Consider the following 20243-nt stretch of genomic DNA (forward strand, 5'->3'; position numbering starts at 1 on the left):
GGTTAACAAAGAGCTTTATATATGTTATTTTGCATGATACATTAAACTTGTAAAGTAGGTGCCATGATTATCACCCCCATTTTTAAATGAGGGAATTGAGGCTGAGAAAGATTAAGTAACTTGCCCAGAATTACATACACAGCTTGTAAGTCACCAATCCAACACTGAAGCTCATGTCTTCCTGACACTAAGTCCAGGGCTTTATCTCCTAACCCTTCCTTATTGCTATGGAACATGGAAAAATACATATTTGAGAACCAACAGCTGCTGGATGATTCAGACAGAGAAAGAGAGAGAGAGAGTGGGGGGAGGGAGAGAAGGAAAGAGGGACGGAGACGGAGGGAGAAAGAGAGAGAGAAAGAGAGAGACAGAGAGAGACAGAGAGACAGAAAGGTGGGGGGAGGGAGGGAGAGAGAGCCAAAACCAGAGAAAGATATAGATCTAGATATACTTTTTTTTTTTTTTTTTTTTTTTTTGCTGAGGCAATTGGGGTTAAGTGACTTGCCCACGGTCACACAGCTAGGAAGTGTTAAGTGTCTGAGATCACATTTGAACTCAGGTCCTCTTGACTTCGGGGTGGTATTCTATCCACTGCACCACCTAGTTGTCTCTATATACATATATTTAAATAAAACAGAGGGATAAAGAGAGGAAGAAGGAGGGAGAAAGAGAGAGAGAGAGAGGATAAAGAGAGAGAGAGAGAGAGAGAGAGAGGAGAGAGAGAGAGAGAGAGAGAGAGAGAGAGAAAGAGAGAGAGAGAGAGAGAGAGACAAAGATAGAGACAGAGACAGAGAGATGGAGACAGAATGAGACTGCACAGAAAGCTGCTGTAAAGAATAGTGGATGGGAGTATGGATTTTGAGCTCAAGTAGATGGGGAGTCAACCAGAGTGGGCTCTGCTCCTCCCTGTTCCTCCCTTACTGGCTCGTTTAGCCCCCCAGGCTGGACCTACGACCTCCTTCCAGTCTTTGACTGTGCCCCCATAAGAACTGCCTTGAGGAATCTTGATGGAAAAATCAGCTTTTCATTAGGAAGGGACGGAGGAGGCATTCTCCCAGGGAGAGGAGCTCTTAGCAAAACCTATTAAGTCAGCCAAATGTGGGCTGTCTCCTCATTACAAAGTTTTATAAACAATTTGGGGAGTTCTAGCTTTTCAGTCAGCCAGAAGAACAGAGATGGAAGTATCATACAATAACAGAACAAGAATTGTAAGGTACCTTAGAGGCCATCTAGTTCAACTTCTTCAATTTACAGATAAGGAAATTAAGGCTCAAGATGGTTCAGTGATTAAGGTACTCAGCATGTAACTTCAGGCTTGTTTCAGAATAATAAGAAGCCTTACATATGACCTTCTTTCTTCCAGAGAAGGAAGGAAGGAAGGAGAAAAGGAGGGAAGGAAGAAAGAGAGGGAGGGAAGGAAGGAAAGAAGGAAGGAAGGAAGGAAGGAAGGAAGGAAGGAAGGAAGGAAGGAAGGAAAGAAGGAAGGAAGGAAGACAGGAGGGAAGGAGGGAGGGAAGGAAGAAAGGAAGGAGAGAGGGAAGGAAGAAAGGAAGGAGGGAAGGAAGGAAGAAAGGAAGGAGGGAGGGAAGGAAGGAAATAAGCATATGTGAATATTTTCCAGCCACTGTGCTAAGTACCTCACATATATTATCTTGTTTGACCCTCATAATAATGCTATTTAATAGATGCTGTTATTAGTTCCAACTTAATAGATAAGGAAATTGGAGCAGACAGAAATTAAATGATTTGCCCAAAGTCACTCAGCAAGTATCTGGAGGCTAGATTTGAACTCAGATCTTCCTCAGCACATGATTCCCTGTGCTACCTCATTGCTCAGGGAATTGGGCCCAGGGAAGTAGGAGGCCTCAGGGCCACTGAGGACATCCACCAAAAATATAGAAAAGAGACTGGCTCTCCTTTTCCCCACCTAGGGCAAATCTGTGCCTCTGCCCCCATCTCCTTGCTCTCTATTCCCTTCGGTGGGAACTCAAGGAAGGGTCTTAAATAGTCTAATCCCCTGCTTCCTTGTCATACTCTTACCCACCCCTGATCGGCGGTCTCCTCAGTGCTTAGCATCCTCCTCTCCCCACCCCAGTGACTCTGAATCCCCAGATCATGTTTTCCAAACCCCAACACCCATCCTTCTCTGCTTAGTCCCTTATGCCAGACCCCCTCAATCCCACTTCCTCAAATGTCCCACACCCCTACCAGCAGGTGGGACCCCAGGCTGACTTCGACGCAGCCCTCTTGTTGGCAGCCAGAGATTTGGGGTTAGTGTCACAGAGACTGCTGAAGGCTGGGATAATAGATGTCCCTCTATTGTCATAAATAGCTCCCCAACTGTTTTCCCTTCCCAAGCCTCTTCACCCAGGGCAGGCCCCACAAGGGAGGTCTCTCCAGAGCTGCCACAGACATGCCCTACATACGCTGACGGCCGGGCAGATGTGCTAAGTCGGAAGGGCTGGTGAGCTACTTTAATGAGCGCTGTTATTTTTAAAGTTATGTTTGGGGACCAGGAATGACAGGTGATCAATAATGCAGAAAGTTGCTTGGAGGCTAGAAGAGCTGAGTGCTGGAGTTGTCAGGAGGTTTGATTTAATTCTCTGCAGAGTAGGGAGAATAGGGAGGGGAGAGAACACTGCCTTGGCCCTCCAGTTAATTCTGGAAGCACTTATTAAGCGCCTACTGTGTGCTAAGCATTGGGAATGGGGTCAGAGGAGTATCTGTCCCAAGCCCTGCGTTTGAAGAGAAGACAGACCGGAAACGCATCTAAGTCTTGCCTCAGGGACTCACAGTAGAATTCAACCAATGAAATCTCCCCCTTTTAAAAGATCTGCACAGGAGGAGGGAAGGAGCAGAGCATCCCATAGGCTCTGCCTAAATACTGGCACCTCCAGGGCCAATCCAGGATGCTATAAAGTATTTTTGTAGACACATCCAACGTTCTGGTCCATTAACTTTAAATATGAAACACTTGAGTTCCTTTTAAAGGCATTAATTACAACATCATTCACTTCACCAAGAGGGTGGATGTTCATCCATCCATCTACTCATCTGATACTTATACTTAACCCTTTGCCGAATGATAAAGGATCTTCATTGGTTTGGTTGATAAGCATTTTATTTTTTTGGCTGAGGCAATTGGGGTTAAGTGACTTGCCCAGGGTCACACAGGTAGGAAGTACTAAGTGTCTGAGGTCATATTTGAACTCAAGTCCTCCTGATTTCAGGGCTGGTGCTCTATCCATCGCACCACCTAGCTTCCCCATAAGCATTTATTAAGCCCCAACTCAGTCCTAGAGGCCAGGGAAATAGTCTTGGTCCTCAAAGAGTTTATCTTCTGTGACTGCCTTTGGGGTTTTCCAGGCAAAGATACTGGAGGGGTTGGCCCTTTCTTTCTCTGTCTCATTTTACAAATGTGGAAACTGAGGCAAACAGGATTAAGTGACTTACCCAGAATCACTCAGCTAGTAAGTATCTCAAGTAGAATTTGAACTCAGGTCTTCCAGAGCCTGGCACTCCATCCACTCTGCTTCCTCCCTAGTGACTTGGCTGCATAAGCTTCCATAATTCTTAGAAACAATCTAATCCTATCCCCCACGTCCCGTTTTTTCAGAGGAGAAAAGGGAAGCTCAGAAAAGACAAGTAATTTTTATAAAACAGCTGGAAAGGACCTCGATGGGAGTCCGGGACACAGTGAAGCTAAGTGACTCTGCCGCAGAATTTGAACTCAGGATTCCCTCCCCTGCGCTCTCTCACGGCTTGGTAGTCACCCAGAGATCAGCAGCAGAGCCGCCTTAAAGCTGACGCGTCCTGAATTTCAGCCCTGGGACTCTCGTTTCCCGGCCCCGCGCTGCCTCTTACCTGATTTCTTTTGGAAGTGGAATATCATTCAAAATGTTTGCTTTTGTCTGAGCCTGCCTCTGCTGGAGCGTTCTGGGTCAGCAGCTTTCCTCTCATTGGAAACAAGGCTTTGCATTTCCCCCACCGCATTATCCTTTCCAAGGGCACTTGGAAACAGCTTTATTGATAAAGCAGTCAGGTCTCCGACTTGCAAGGCTCTATTAGGAAGTCCAGAGGGAACGTTCGTCTTGTTCGATAAATAGTGCGGGGTCTGACTCTGGGCTTCCAGAATTCTGCCCGAGTGAGGCGCTTGGGTTGGCTGATATTCAAGTTGTAGCCCACCCCCACCCCTGCTTGGACAAGGGGCAGTTAGGGTGAAAGGGTCTTCAAGGGAGAGGCAGAGCCTGAGTGTCCACCCTAGCTTTTTCCACAACTTAACATTGTTTTATTTTATTTTAAAATTGATTTTATTTATTCTGCACACAGTAGGGTTTTTTGGGTTTTTGTTGTTGTTGTTTGCTGAGGCAGGGGAGATTAAATGACTTGCCCAGGGTCACATAGCTAGGAAATGTTGTGTCTGAGACTAGATTTGAACTCAGATCCTCCTGACTTCAGGGCTGGTGCTCTAGCCACTGCACCACCTAACTGCCCCTCACAATAGGTTCTTAATAAATAAATAAATGCATGTTTCCCCATAAAGCTTTCAGATCTTCCACTTTGGCAGCTCACAAGCTGCCTTCCCACCTTTGTCTTTATCAAGTGAGATTATATTTGTAAAGTGTATGAGACAATGTCTAAGCATATAGTAGGTGCTTACTTAAGGCTTATTCCTTTTGCTTTCTCTTTCCCCTTTTCCCTCCTGCATCAGCTCTGAGTCAAACAGATCAGACATCACTATCAAGGAATTCTGAAAGACAGATACCCAGTAGCCAGTGGAGATACCACATATACAGCCAGGGCCGCCTAGAAACGTGCAGTGGCACTTGGGAACCCAGGGAGAAAGCTGTATCTGGGGTAGGCAGGGTTAGTTTCTTGGAGGAGCTGGGAGAGCCTAGAGCGTGGGTGTCTGCCTCCTAATGGAACTCCTCGGCTTGTCTGAACCTCCCAATCTGTCCTGTCCATATTAGTCCCTGGAGAGATAAGAGTCTTCATAATAAGAAGACTTGCTGCTTCCCATAAACCCTCATCTTCTTGATATAGAACTTGCCATTTCCGTGTATCTGGATGCAGTGCTATAGGAAGCGGGCTGACCACAGTTAGTCAGAGGAAGGGCAGCATGAGAGAAAGCCTGACTGACCCTTCCAGCCTAATCAGTGGTGGCGGTGAGATAATTGTTGGTGAGGGAGGCAGATACTCAGACAGTGCGTGGTAAGGGCTAGAGTTTCATTCATTATGCAAAAGGTTTTCACAAATTACTTGATGCTCACTGAAGTCTGAACATGAGTCAGACATGATTCAGAGAAATACAGCCTTGGAAAGAGCATTTCTGGGGAAATAGAGGTTAGGACAAGGGTCCTGGAGGAAGAGATCAGTAGGAATGAAATACTATTAGAACAAGGGATAAGTTCAGGGAGGGAAGAAATAAAAATTCCAGTATTCGGTAAAATTGTGCTCATTTCTGAGTGCCACATTTAAGGAAAGATACTGACCTGCTAGGGAATGCCCAAAAGAAGGGGACCGGGATGATGGCAACAGGGTACCACTCCCCGTTAGGAGAGGCTGAAGAAACTAGTCATATTTAGATAGGAGAAAAGAGCTCTAGACTTGGATTACTCTTTGTTACACTAACTGTCATGGGACAGAAGTCCCAGATGGTTAATCCTAGAAAATTCCCAAAAGAAGGTGACCAGGATAATGGTAACAGGGTACCACTCCCTGTTAGGAGAGCTGAAGAAATTAGTTGTTTTAGACAGGAGAAAAGGCAACAAAAATGCCTTCAAAGAGCTCTAGACTTGGATTACTCTTTGTTAAACTGTCATGGGACAGAGGTCCCAGATGGTTAATCCTAGGGAATTCCCCAAAGAAGGTGACCAGGATAATGGTAACAGGGTACCACTCCCTGTTAGGAGAGCTGAAGAAATTAGTTGTTTTAGACAGGAGAAAAGGCAACAAAAATGCCTTCAAAGAACTCTAGACTTGGATTACTCTTTGTTAAATTATCTGTCATGGGACAGAAGTCCCAGATGGCAGAACTGGGTACAATGTGGGGAAGCTTCAGAAAGGCACAGTTGGACCTGACACAAGGTAAAGTTTCCTGACAATTAGAACTATTTTAAAGTGAAATGGATTGTCCATCAGGTAATGAGTTCCCCATCTCTGCTACAACATGTAGATGACTTCTTAGAATGCAGAGGTTCCCTAGAGTATTGTTCTTAAAGTCAAAGAGATACCATTAGATTTCTAAGTGTTGCGGAGAGAGTGGGGAAAGACTGGTTCTGGGCCAAATCTAATGTACTTTTAGGCTTCATCGTTTACTCTATTAGCTACCAGATTTGATATTATTGACCTTTCCATAAGGTCTCTTATGTCTCTTTCCAAAAACCTTTCCAATCTCAGCTTAAGTCTTTTTCTTGGTCTTTTCCTACCTCCCCTACTCTCTTTCTTGGAAAGATCATTGACTTTGGAGCAGAAAATCTGGATTATATGACAATTCTGTCCCCAACTGCAACTCGCTGTGTTAACACTTTCCCTCTATGGCCCCAGGTGCTTTTCTAAGCACATAGTCCACAGTCAAAATGTTTATAGTAGGGTTTTGTTTGTTTTTTTTTTTTTGCTTTTTTCTGCTGCAGAAAATCATGAGCAGTATAATGAAGTTTATGATGAGATAGCTGAGTGTTGGGAAAGGTACAGGAAGGAAGCTAAACCCAGAAGGCAAAGCTTCGTTGGGACACCAGGTGGCTGGGAGGGAAATTTTGTTGTTGTTGGGTTTTTTTCCCCCCAAAACATTCATTAGGTACCAGCTTTGTGCAGAGTCCAGGGAAATTCAAAGATAATTAAGGCAAAATCCTGCCCTCAGGGAGCTCCCAGTTTAGCTAGGGAAATAATCAGATGGGTTCGGCATCGGTGCTCTGATTTCAATTCCAGAACTCTGGGAGTGACTCACACAGAGGCTTACAAAGCTAGAGATGTTTATTGAATGTTACACAGGAACAGAACAAGCCTGTGGTCTATTCCACCGAGCCCTGCTCTATCTGCTCCCACTCAGCACAGCCAGCCCCAAATCTCAGTGTCTTTCATGCTGAGATGTACTGCAGATGCCGGTAGTCAAAGGTGTACAACAACAAAAGGATCTCGTCCCCAATGAGCCAGTCCGCTATTTATTGTTGCCTGTCCCTATTATAGTCTTCCTGGAGGAAGAAGTGTTCACAGGGACAGCCCCAGCTAATACAAATCACTTGGTTTTTTTTAATTACATTTTGTTTTTTCACCAGGCATTTATTTCCTTTTCCTCCCTCTCTACTAGTGGGGTAACAGAAGGAGGGGGAAAGGACACATCTCTGGTAACAAGTTTGTGTAGCCAAACAAAACAAATTCTCACGTTGGCCATGTCTCATCCTGTACCCTGCGTCCATCCCTTCTCTGTCAGGAGGTGAATGGCACGCTTCATCCTTGCCTCTCCAGAATCATAATGGGTCATTGTGTTTATCAGAATTCTTTTTTTTATTTTTATTTTTTACTTTTAATTTTCATGTGTGTGAGACAATTGGGGTAAAGTGACTTGCCCAGGATCACACAGCTGGTATTAAGTGTCTGAGGCTGGATTTGAACTTAGGTCCTCCTGACTCCAGGGCTGATACACTGTGCCATCTAGCTTCTCCCTTTACCAGAATTCTTAAGGCTTTTAAAATTGTTCATCATTACAGGATCGTTGTTATGTTATAAATTGTTCCCTTGCTTCTACTCATTTCACTCTGCTACAATTCATACAAATCTTTTCAGGTTTTTCTGAAAGTATTCTTTTCATCGTTTTTATGGGACGATAATATTCTGTTAGATTCATGTATCATAATTTGTTTATCTATTCCTCAACTGATGGGTAATCCCTTTAGCTTCTAGTTCTTTGTCACCACAAAAAGAGCTGCTATATTTAATTACACATGGATATATACTTATGTATATGTACACATACTATATCTATCTTTCCATATATCTATGCACATACATACATACATATAAATGCTGATCTTTCCCCCTTTCTTGATGTCTTTAGGGATATTCCAGAACACTTGTTTTCTTGGTAATGGCCAACTTTTCAAGGGGCTCCTATCTCAAGCCTCAGTCCCAAGCCAGTCTCACATTAGACCTCTTTCTAGCATGTGCAAAGATTCTGAAGCTAATAGCAAGAAATATTTTCCTTTTCCTACTTCATTTGAGGTGGTTAGATAACAGGATTGTTTAATTAACAGGATATAAGATCTATCCAAAGGGAAACAATATATCTCATACAAGCTATCATTCCAAATAAGGGTCTGCTAATAATGTCTTAACCAGGTGTGGATTCCAATCTCCCCACTCCAGAATATGTGACTTCTATCTCCTGAGTCAGTCTTATGGAGTAATTTCTAAAGGGGACCCAAGATGCAGGAGTTGGAGAGAAGTAGGGAAGTGTCTATCTCATAAAGACATATAGGACAATGGTTCCAGAAATAAAAACTTAAGCAGAAAATGAAAGCTTAATGCAGTGTTTGCTTGTCACATAGAATCACAGGAATGACGATAATGATAATACCAATAATGATCAATTTATATAGTACATACTATGTATCAGACACTGTGCTAACTCTTTATAAATATGATCTTGTTTGATCCTTACAACAATCCTGGGAGGTTGGTGTTGTAATTATCCCCATTTTACAGTTGAGAGAGCTGGGGCAGACTGAGTTAAGTGACTTGCCCAGGATAAAACAGTGAGTACAAATTAAGAGCACAAGAAAGGTGAGAACGGAAGTCCTACTTGATCTTGTTAAGGGCCCCTGAAACCCAGACATGAATGATTTCTGATCTACTTGGAAATACTGCCCAATACACCTGAGAGAATGTAGCATTATGATCAGAGAAGTGAACAATGGCATTTATCAAGCACTTACTGGATACTAAATTTGGCTGCGAGCTAGAGACACACTCCAGTGTATTTAGAATTAAGTTCCTGAGCTAGTTCTTAAAGAATCTTTGTAGTGGGTTCTCAGGAAAGAATCAGTGAGTCTGCCCCAGACTGTGAGCTCCCTAAGCATAGGGCTTCTGTTAACTTCAGTTATCTTCTCCAAATTCTAAGGCCTCCATGGATGGAGTACAAGTCTGCTTCATTTCTAGCTCCATCCAGAATCAACCCTTCAAGGTCATTCCCCATGTTTATTCCCCCAAATCCAATGGTTTGCTAAGTTCTGACATTTCCACCTCTGTGTATCTTACCTGCATCCTCTCCTCCCCTTACAGGACCATAGTCCAATCCAGTTCAGTTTCCTACCACCTCTCCTAGCCTCAGTTTCCTCATCTATAAAATAGGGACAATAATAGCCCTTACCTTCAACAGTTGTAAAGATAAAATAAAATTGTGTTTATAAAGTGCTATAAAATGCTGGCTATTATACAAGGCACCCAAAAGTCTTAATGTAGTTTTAAATCCTTAAAACACTAAGACTTTGGGGGTACTCCACATAGATCAGTCTTTCAGCTTTTTCAATAATTAATATTCTTTGACTTGTTTTTATTTCCTTCCAGAGCTCAAGTCTTGTGGGGGGAGAGGGGAAATCTGAATTTAGCTCATGTCTTTCCCTTTTTTTAGGTAACCCAAGTTTCCTTGCCAAATACCGAGCTAACAAGGCATGAAACATGGAATAATTTCATTAAACACTACAAAGAATGCTCAGACTCACAGAAGTGTCTGTGTGCTCATTTCATCAGTATTTCCTGAGTGCCCAGTATAAGGGTTCTTTAAGAACTAGTTCATGAGCTTAATTCTAAGTACCTTGGAGTATGTCCCTAGCACACAGCCAGATTTAGCACCCAATAGGTGCTTAATAAAAAATGCTGCAGACTTATTTGACCATAATGCTTCCAAGTCTACTGGGCAGCATTTCCAAGTCGATTAGAAATTATTTTATATTTGGGCTTCAGGGGCCTTTAATGGATCTCAAAAAAAGGACTTATATCTGTGCTCACAGGCAGTCAAGAACATGTTTCCCTCTGGTGGGTCTCACCTTCTCCAGAAATATAAATCATGCTAGACCCAATCCTTGTCAAGCAGAGAAAGAACTGGGGGAGTTGCTAGGGAATCGGTGCTCCGTTATCCACGGACCCACATAGTCCATATGACTCACAGTACCAGAATAATAGCCAGTAATAATAACAACAATAGCTGACATTTATACAGCACTGTCTATGTGCCAGGAGCTATGCTAAGTGCTTTACGATCATTATCTCATTTAATTTAGTATGGGATAAGGCCCAAGTTCAGCCTTCACAGTATAGCTTTGGGCCTCATTGTTCCCCAGTTTCAGCTACTGAATCTCCCAGCTGGCTCCAGGAACTCATCACTTTGCTTAGCGAACTCTTTGCTTTGCCACCCAACATCTGAGGTCTCAATTGCTGCCATCTGCTTCCCTTTCCTCAGGGAAGGGTTATAGCTCTTCCAGAGAGAGAATCAAATCCCATCTCCCTCCCGACCAGTTAATAGAGTTCAACTGCCTATAGACTGGGGGTAGTTTAGCTTTTTTGGTGATTTAGCCTAAATGCTTGTGCTTGAATCGAAGCAAATCATCCTGAAGAGATTTCTGTAGCTGACTAGCCATCAATGTGGTCTATTTTTTCACCTTTGTCTCTGTGTCCATTCACTTTTGCTCCTGGAAACCATTTCTTGCAGAACAGCTCTTTCTAGAATACTTTCCAATGCATACACTGATGTCAGAATTCATTTCTAGTTCCCCCTTCTCTTTAGCCCAGTCTCCCCGTCTGTAAAATAAGGATAAAAATCCCAAATCTTCTTGGTTCAGGATCTTAATATAAGAACCTGATATAAATAATAAGATCTTAATAGCCTCTTGCTAGGTCTGAGAGTATTTCAAGGAGCCAGAAGACTCCTATAGATACATATGGTTACTTCTATTAACTCATGGGCCAGATGACACCATTGAATTCATGGTTTTATCACTTGTGGCTCTAAAGAGAATCATCAGCCCAGAATTGGAAGTCTCTGCAGACTCAGAACCCCTAGACTGAGCTCCCTTCTGCAGGGGAGATTCATGGCTGCTTATAGAGTTGGGATAGTTTCTATCTTCATAATGTGTGTTTCCAAAGGAGGGAAGGGGTAAAGTGGAGAAGAAATTTCTCTCAACAGGGTGTGTGTGAGACATTCAGCAGAACCTTTGGGGTTCTGGCAGCCTGGGGTAACAGAGTCCCGCCTATTCCCTCTGCCTGGTACCAAGAATTGGGTAGACCAGTTACCTAATTGGGGAGGTAAAAAAGGCTGTGGGCAGACTATTCTAAGCAAACCTGGTTGGGTGCTGCCTTCTTTAGTCTCTGCCATACAGCAATAGCATTTGAAAGCTCTCTCTGTATTGGGGGGCCGGAGCCAGCCCTGCTGCCTGGAGACCAAATAGAACATTAAGATTTTCGTGCCAAGAAAATGTTTTCAAGTCATTAGGGTTTCTGTTATTTTCTGTGTTTACTAATTCTAGCTCCCTGGAGCCTGTACCATGTGGCTCAATGTGAGCTCAGGAATGATAGATGGGGAATGGTGGCTTTTTTATGTTGAAGACACAAGAAAACTTGAAGGAGGAATCTTTAGAACAGATTAGTAAAATCTGTCTTCCTGAAGGGAAATGGGATCATAGAATTTCAAGTTGGAAATTCAGAGAGCTTTTCATTTTACAAATAAAAAAAGTTGAGGGGCAGAGGGAAGTATAGTGCTCAAGGTCACCTAGAGAGCCAGGATTCTGGGGAGCCCTGAACTTCCAAAGCAGGGATCGATGGCTCCTGGGCTCCAGGCCCAGTCTGTAACCCTCCCGGGCAGGATTCCAGGTGTCCCCGTGGCCAACGAGAGCTCATGCAGCATCTCACAAATTCGGAGACAGCACTGCGTCTGGTGCAAACAAAACTCTGCTGAGAAACAGCCAAGATGCAGAAGACAGCATGGAAACCAGGCAGCTGGTACATTAGGAGGAAGAAAGAGCCCGGAGCTGGGATTTGGGAAAACTGGGTTCTCTGCTCAGTCAACAGCTTGTGATAATATGTTGGGAAAATTTCTTTTCCTCTTGAAGTTCCTGTCTAGAAAATAAGGGAGCTGACCTAGAATTCTAGTGTCCTTCACATTGTTTGTGTTATAGACCTCTCCATGGACTGGTTAAGCCTATGGACCTGTCTTCAGAATAATGTTTTCATATTTAATTTATTATTTTATTTTCCCCCAGTTACATGTAAAAACAATTTTTGACATTTGTTCCCCAGTTACCTGTAAAACAATTTTTGACATTTGTTTCTAAAACTTCGAGTTCCAAATCTGTGGACCTGCCCTCAGAATAATGTTTTCATATTTAATTTAATATTTTGTTTTTCCCCAGTTACATGTAAAAACAAATTTTAACATTTGTTCCCCAGTTACATATAAAATCATATTTGACATTTTTGGTTTTTAAAACTTTGAGTTCCAAATCTATGGACCTGTTCTCAGAATAATATTTTCATTTTTCATTTAATATTTTATTTCCCACAATTACATGTAAAACAATTTTAAACGTTTGTTTTTAAAACTTTTGAATTCTAAATTCTCTCCCTTCCTCCCTCTCCACCTCCACACCCCTCATTGAGGAGAATATTTTCAAAAACACTAAATACAAAGGAAATAAGTTATACTGAAATAGTTATTAAAAATATTTTCAAAAATTAGTTCATGATTGATTAATCATAATAACTAGCATTATATAGCACTTTATAAGTAATATCTTATTTGATTCTAACAATAGCCTTAGGAGTCAAGGTACTATTATTTTCTCTATTTTACAGATGAGCAAACTGAGGCAGGCAAAAGTGAAGAGATTGCCTAGAGTTATATATAGCATGCTGTCTTTAGGAGGGGGAGGTAAGGAAGGAAGGGAGAAAAAAAATTGGAACTCAAAATCTTACAAAAATGAATGTTGAAGCACCAGCCCTAAAGTCAAGAGGATCTGAATTCAAATCTGACCTCAGATACTTAACAAGTCCTGGGCAAGTCCCTTAATCCTAATTACCTCAGGAAAAAAAAAAAAAAAAAAGGATGTTGAAAACTGTCTTTATATGTATTTTATTTATTTATTTTGCTTAGGTGGCTGAGATTACACAGTGACCAGGGTCACATAGTTAGGAAGTATTAAGTGTCTAAGGTTGGATTTGAACTCAGGTTTTTCTGACTTCAGGGCCAGTGCTCTATCCACTGAAATTTTAAAAATAAGAAAAAATGAATTATTTAGTTTAGTATTTGTTCAATATTTGCCTGAGTTTATTATATTAAAGAAAAATTTTAAGATAAAAAATAAAAATCTCTGGCTACAAAAAAACTAAAAAAAAAAAGCCAAACACTAACTAAACTTCTAGTTGGCAAGCCATCTCCTTCATCTGCCCTTACTGAAATCCTAGCTATCCTTAGAAAGTCTAGATCAAATGGCATCGTTTCTTCAAAATCTTCTCTGATACATCCCAGTTGTAAGTGAACCCTCCTTCCTGTAAGCCACCGCATCAATTTGTCAGGCCCTCTCAAAGTACCAGACCCTGTAAGAGCTAAATAAAACCCATGGGACTTTGAGATAGAAACATGGTGTCTTAGTCATTCAGGAGGGGGTGTCAGCTAGAGAAAATGGGGCTTAAAACAGAATTTTGAGGACGATCAGGACAGAATCTGTGTCAAGGCAGGATCAGAAACCAGAGGCGGTGCAGTGGGTAGGCGGATCCCAGGTGAATAAACAAATCTAGTCTGGTACAAGCTACAATTTCAAAGTGGCAAGGGTGGGGAGCTAGCTCTTGTGGAATTGATGAGATTTGTCCTTGGAGCAGCAGAAGCCGGCCTGAACTTGGGATCCGGGGACTTGAACTCCAATCAGTCCCAATTTCCACACTTATTGCTTACCGGGTAGTGAAGAAATTGAAGCTCTGTGGTATGGTGGATAGACTACTGGATTTGGAGTCAGAAAGCATTACAGAAATGCTACATTAGGTACCCACCAGCCCGTAGATGAATAATTTCTGAAATTAATTTTTTCTCCAGGACTGTATTCTCTTTCTCTCACTCCCCACTCCTCATTGAGAAAACAAGAAAAACAAAATTTATTCTACTCAGTAGTTAAGCAAAACAAATTCCCACTTTGGCTATGTCCCGATGTTTTTTATTTTATTTGTCTCCATCTGTACTACGAATGCACCACCACCTACTTCTCTATTTGGAGGTGAGTCGCGTGTTTCATTATAAGCAGGCATGTCATTAACCTCTCTGAGAAGGTTTCCTCTGGAAAATCAGGCTAATAATAGCATATTACTTTGCAATGAATATTATCATGAGCATCAAATGCATATAAAATATTTGGAAAAATATAAAGCAGTATATAAATTTGAGCTAAGATCATTAACCCTTCTATAAGGCTCAGTTTCTTCATATATAAAAATAAAAGAATTAGATTAGATATTTTTCCAAGATCCTTTTGAGCTCTAAGTCCTATAATTTTCTGATCTCTTTCAGTCTGACCAAATGTGTTGCTGAGGGACATATATTCAATCCTTTATTCACCCAGTACCTACATCTGCTCCATCTCTGTCTACTCCCCAGACTGTTAGCTTCTTGAAGGAGAGGTGAAGCAGGGGTTTGTTCTTCCTTTGACGCCCCTCTAATTAGAGAATTCTTTGTCTATGGGACCTGAGTCCTTTCCTTTTCCCATCTCTCCCCCTGTGGAGTCTGGCCTATGGAGGTTTAGTAAAGATATTCTGAGGGACAATCTGAGATTGGGATTCTCCCCTGTATATTCATTAGATTATAAATTCCTTGAGGGAAGTGACTGCCTTTTGCCTCTTTTAGTAACCCCAGGGCTTGGCATGGTGCCTGGCACATAATAAGCACTTAATAAAATGTTTATGGAATTGAATTAATTCAAGTAATCAAGAATTGACATAATTTGGACCTCTTAGTTCATAGCCATTCATTTATACAATAAGCATTTGCATAGTGAGCCACTTTATTAGACCAACAGAGGTAGAAATAAACCAGACCCAACTCTTGCCCTCAGAAAGATGCCAATCCAGTAGGAAAAAAAAGATAGGTATAAAAATCAATATAAAAATATATTAAAAAGTAATGTTATTATATTTCTACCATGTTTAATATATATAAGACTACTTGCCATCTAGGGGAGGGTGTGGGGGAAGGGAGAGAAAATTAGAACACAAGGTTTTGCCAGGGCTAATGTTGAAGAATTGTCCACACATATGTTTTGAAAAATAAAAAGCTTTAATAAAAAAAAATATGCCATTGAACTATAAAACATTGGTTTTCATATCCCCTAAAAGTGATTTTGAGCATGTGATCCAGAATCAAACCAAATGACTTTCTCTTCCATGCATTTTTAAAAGAATATTTTTTCTAAGCAGACATATAAATAAACATACAAAAACAACAATAACAAAACAAAACAAAGTAATGTTTTATGTTGAAAAGAGGCCTAGATTTGAAGTTACTTGAATTTCAAACCCAGCTTTGCCATCGCTTAGCTATGTTGCTATGAGTAATAATAATAAGAAGAAGAACTGCTAGCATTTATGAAACTACTTTTATTTATTATTTATTTTATATATTATAAGTATTATATTATATATAAATTTGTATAATATAAATATTATGTTATTTATATACATAAAAACTAAATATACTATTTATTTAGGAATTGCATTAACAACCCTGGGAGGCAGGTATTATTGTTATCCCTATTTTACAGATGGGGAAACTGAGGCAGAGATTAATCCATTTGCCCAAGTTCACACAGCTAACAAGTATCTGAGGCCAAATTGAACTCAGATTTTCCTGACTGTAATCCCAGTGCCATCTAGCTTCCTCAAGCTCTACTGCTGGATATAAAACATGGAAGACATAAGTTCAAATGCTACTTCTAATGTTACTAATTGTAAACCTGGACTTCCTGAACTCTAGTTTCCTCATCTGTAAAATGGAAGGATTGAACCTTGGGTGACCAGCTCTAGACCTAGGGCCCCCCCATGTGTATGTGTCCCTTCTTTCAAAGGATTTTTTCAAGGATCAAATGAGATAATCAAAAAGCTCCTACTGTGTTCCAGGTTGAAAAATAGGCATCCCAGTTGGAGTCAACACACAAACAAAAGTATAAGAGCAAGAGATCGCACAGTATAATGGGGAATAGAAAATCATGCCGTTTGATTGATGAACAGAGTGTGAAGGGGGAGCAGTAGAAGATAATGTTAACTGGCTAGGGCACAATCAACTGACTGGACAGCCTTCAGGACTCTGTTTGGACTTTGTCCTTTGGATGCTAAGGAACCACAGAAAGTTTCTGAGCATTAGAAGCTGTGATATGATAACTGCATAAATATGTATATATATATATTGGATTTAACATATATTTTAACATGTTTAACATATATTGGATTACTTGCCAATTAGGGGAGGGGTGGGAAGAAAGGGGGAAAAATTTAGAACACGAGGTTTTGCAAGGGTCAATGTAAATTTATCCATGTATATGTTTTGAAAATAAAAAGCTTTAATTTTTAAAAAAGCAACAACAAAAAAAAAAGAGTTGTGATATAGGTTTTATCCAGAGCATAAGTCAACAAGCATTTATTAAGCACTTATTCTATCACAGACACTATGCTAAGGTCTGCATCCTCAATGACTCTTCTCTCATCATGAGAATCTCTTGCTAGGGTAGCTATGGGCAGTTGTCCAGAAGCTCTGGGAATCTGGCCGATTTATTCTTGGTCTTAGGGATCCGGCTCTTTCTGTAGCTCTGAGGGGAAGGGTTTTCCACATCCCCCAACTTTGGGCGTTGGGGGTAGATTCCTCCAGACCTCCCTATTCCCAGGCAGGGGATTTCCTGAGCCAAGAGGCTGGGCTGGGTCTTGGCTGAGCCTTGGAGAGGGATGTAATTAAACGACTACAAGGAGGGCGTTGAGGGCGGCTTGCAAGGGGCTTGTGAATCAGCTGCTCATTGGAAAAGTGGTGGCTGGCAAAGTCAGGGCAGGAGTGAGGGCTCTGGCAGCAGCCCCCACCTCCACCCCCATTAGGCACAGCTCCCAGAGTCCTGAGCCTAGAGCTCGGGCATAGCCCAGGCTACCCTGGACTCCCTAAGCCACGGGGCTGAAGAGTATACACTCCTGGGCTCCCTATCAATCCTGGTCCACTTCTCTGCTTCTCCCAAAACACAGATATTTACAGCAAAAGAAACCTACACATAGATAAATACACTGAGTCACAGACATATATTTTCACACGCTTTCTCCGACCCTCAGATATATTTATATATCTATATCTATACACACACACACACACACACACACACACACACACACACACACTCATTCTCATCAATACACAAACTCTCAGTTTGGCATGATGGTAGGAAGGGACAAGAAGGGTAGAATAAGCAAGTAGTTTTGGTATCCCAAGGATGATGGAGGAGGAGGGACAGGAAACAATCCATTATTGAGCAGTGTGGTGCAATAGAAAGTACACTGGATTTGAAGTCAGAAAACTTGGGCTTTGCCAGTGACTACCTATGTGACATTTGGCAAGGTCATATGCTCTCTGCATCCCAGTTGCCTTATTTGTAAAAAATGAGGGAATTGGACTATATCAGGGGTTCTTAACCTGAGGCCCACAGATAGATTTTGGGGGGAATCATGAACCTCTATGGGGGAAAATATGTTTTTATTTCAATATTAGTGGCTTCCTTTGCAATTTCATGTATTTTATTTTATGCCTTCATAAACATGATTCTGAGAAGTTGTCCATAGGTTTTGCCAGACTGCCAGAGGTATTGATGATCCTCCAAAGGTTAAGTACCTCTGGGGGAGAGGATCTTTAAAATCTTTCCGACTCTGATTATCCTAGGATCTCAACTAGACTTAGTAGGTGGAGTCAGGATGGGACTGTCAATAGAAACTAGGTTGGCAGTGGGGGCTGGGACCTTTCCAAGATCTGTCCGTCATTAGTGGGAGTGATGTAGCTTCCTGCATTGATGTGTGCTCCCACACACTACATATACATACATATATATATACTTTGTATATACTATATATATATAGATTATATATATATATATATACATTGTATACACATAGTATATATACAATGTGTATATATTAAATGTATATACATAGTATATATATAGTGTCTATACATGGTATATATTGTGTATATACAATGTATATACTATCTATCTAGACTAACATCTGTGCTCATTTATACACTGAGCCCTCACTAACCCATACTAATGACTCTGCTAATTATCCTCAGGGGCCACCAAGGACATGGGGAAGATGCTTGGTGGAGATGAAGAGAAAGACCCTGATGCAGCCAAGAAAGAGGAGGAACGCCAGGAAGCCCTTCGGCAGGAAGAGGAGGAGAGAAAAGCCAAATACGCCAAGATGGAGGCTGAGCGGGAGGTCATGAGACAAGGGATCCGGGATAAGGTAAGGGATAAGCCTCCCCCTGCCCCAGACAGACAGTTCCTGGCCCTGCCATGGCTCGCCTGCAAAGTTCTTGGAGGAAAGGAGGAAAAAAGGTCTAATGCTCTTGGTTCAGCTGGGACCGTGGCCTTATCTGGCACAGCAGCCTTTGGGTGCATATATGCAGGAAAAGAGACTCCTGAGGCCAGTTATAAAATACAATTTATCCAGAAGCTAAAGCAAATGTCACCCCCAGAAATGAAGCTCCCTTGAGAGCCATCAGTCACCCAGCTCTTGAGCTCTTTGTTCTTGGCTCCCAAGGGACAAGCAGAGCTGGAAGCTGGGAATAGGAATGGGGAGGGGAGATGAATATTATACTTTCTGCATTAGGAGAGGCAGGAATGGTTTTGTTTGCTCCTAAAATTAATTTTTATTCTTAAACACCACAAAGAGAGACATTTCCATATATAGAATAGAATAGAAAAAGAGGATTGTGCATAAAATTGAAGATCTCCATTATGGATGGCTTACTTATCTAATTAAGTACATAATAAAGTTAAACTGCAGTTTTCAAAGGTATCCTGCTTGTGTGAGCATCTTTCTGGCTTCCTTCTGTCCTCTTCTCTGCTTAAAAAAAAATGATGTTCACTGATCCTATTTTCTCTTCTTTTTCTATTTTTCTCCCTGTGCTTTCTCTATCCTCCTCTTGCCCTTGTACTTCCCATCTTTTGGAATGTATGAGAGGTCAGATTATGTCTTCCTGATTAAAATACTGGCCTTTTTTATCCATTAAATCAAATTTACAAATGCATATATGCATTTATATACATATATAGATTTTAATATCTCATGGAAATATATTTATATATGCATATATACAAATATATCCTATTTCATTTATATATAGATAGATTTTAATGTACCATGGAAATATATTTAGAAGTATACAATTATGTATATGTGCATATAAACAAATATATACTAGTATAGCCTATCTCATTTACATACATATATAGATTTTAATATACCACAGAAATATAGTTATATGCATACAAATATGTATGTTGCATATATTAAATAAACTTACATATCTGTATAGTGTTATTCAGATTGCATTATAGTATCATATTATAATATTGTATATTTCATATGTATTGTATTTGTATAGTATTATTTACATGCACATGTAAACATAGTCTAGGAGGATTTATATGTATATGTGTGTATTTGCATGTCTATATACACATACAGAGAGGGGCAATTAGTCTCTCTGTCTCTAAGCACTTCACTTCCAAGGGCATGACTGAAGCTGCTTCTATCATGACGCCATCTCTGTATTGAAATACTGGGTGCTGAATTGGCTCCCTACTTTACCAGAGTCTTCACAGGACATGATCCCAAGCCCCATGCATTTCCTGTGTAGCATCATTTCGTCTGCTCCAGTGGCTTTTCCTCCTCCCCAAATGGCCTAGGATTTTGGGCCCCAGTCCAGTGCCTTGCATTTGATTCCTTGAGTCTCTAAAGGTGGTATCTCTGTTGAAAAGCTGGAGCAGTAAAGCATCTTAATTACCTTCATTGGAGGAGGGGGTGATTAAGTGACTGATTCATTTGACCTTACCAAAGAATGGGCAAGAAAGACAGATTTAGGGCAAGTTCGTGAATGCCAAGCTGTAGACTTTATCCCATGAACAATGGGGAACTCTGACTTTTCTGAGCAGGGGAGGGATGTGATCCAAGCCATATATTAGGAAGAT

The 20243-nt window shown here is 41.1% G+C and overlaps 1 protein-coding gene across 1 annotated transcript in view; it reads left to right on the forward strand.

Moving 5' to 3' along the window:
- CPLX1 (complexin 1) overlaps nucleotides 1–20243 on the forward strand; it is a 116472-nt gene that overhangs the window by 61967 nt on the left and 34262 nt on the right. The window contains exon 3 of the mRNA XM_051963811.1: nucleotides 18338–18513. Within this exon, the coding sequence (XP_051819771.1) occupies nucleotides 18338–18513 (176 nt within the window). The remainder of the gene's footprint in view (nucleotides 1–18337; nucleotides 18514–20243) is intronic.

Source organism: Antechinus flavipes, chromosome 6 (genome assembly GCF_016432865.1).
Source record: "Antechinus flavipes isolate AdamAnt ecotype Samford, QLD, Australia chromosome 6, AdamAnt_v2, whole genome shotgun sequence".
Classification (NCBI taxonomy): domain Eukaryota; kingdom Metazoa; phylum Chordata; class Mammalia; order Dasyuromorphia; family Dasyuridae; genus Antechinus; species Antechinus flavipes.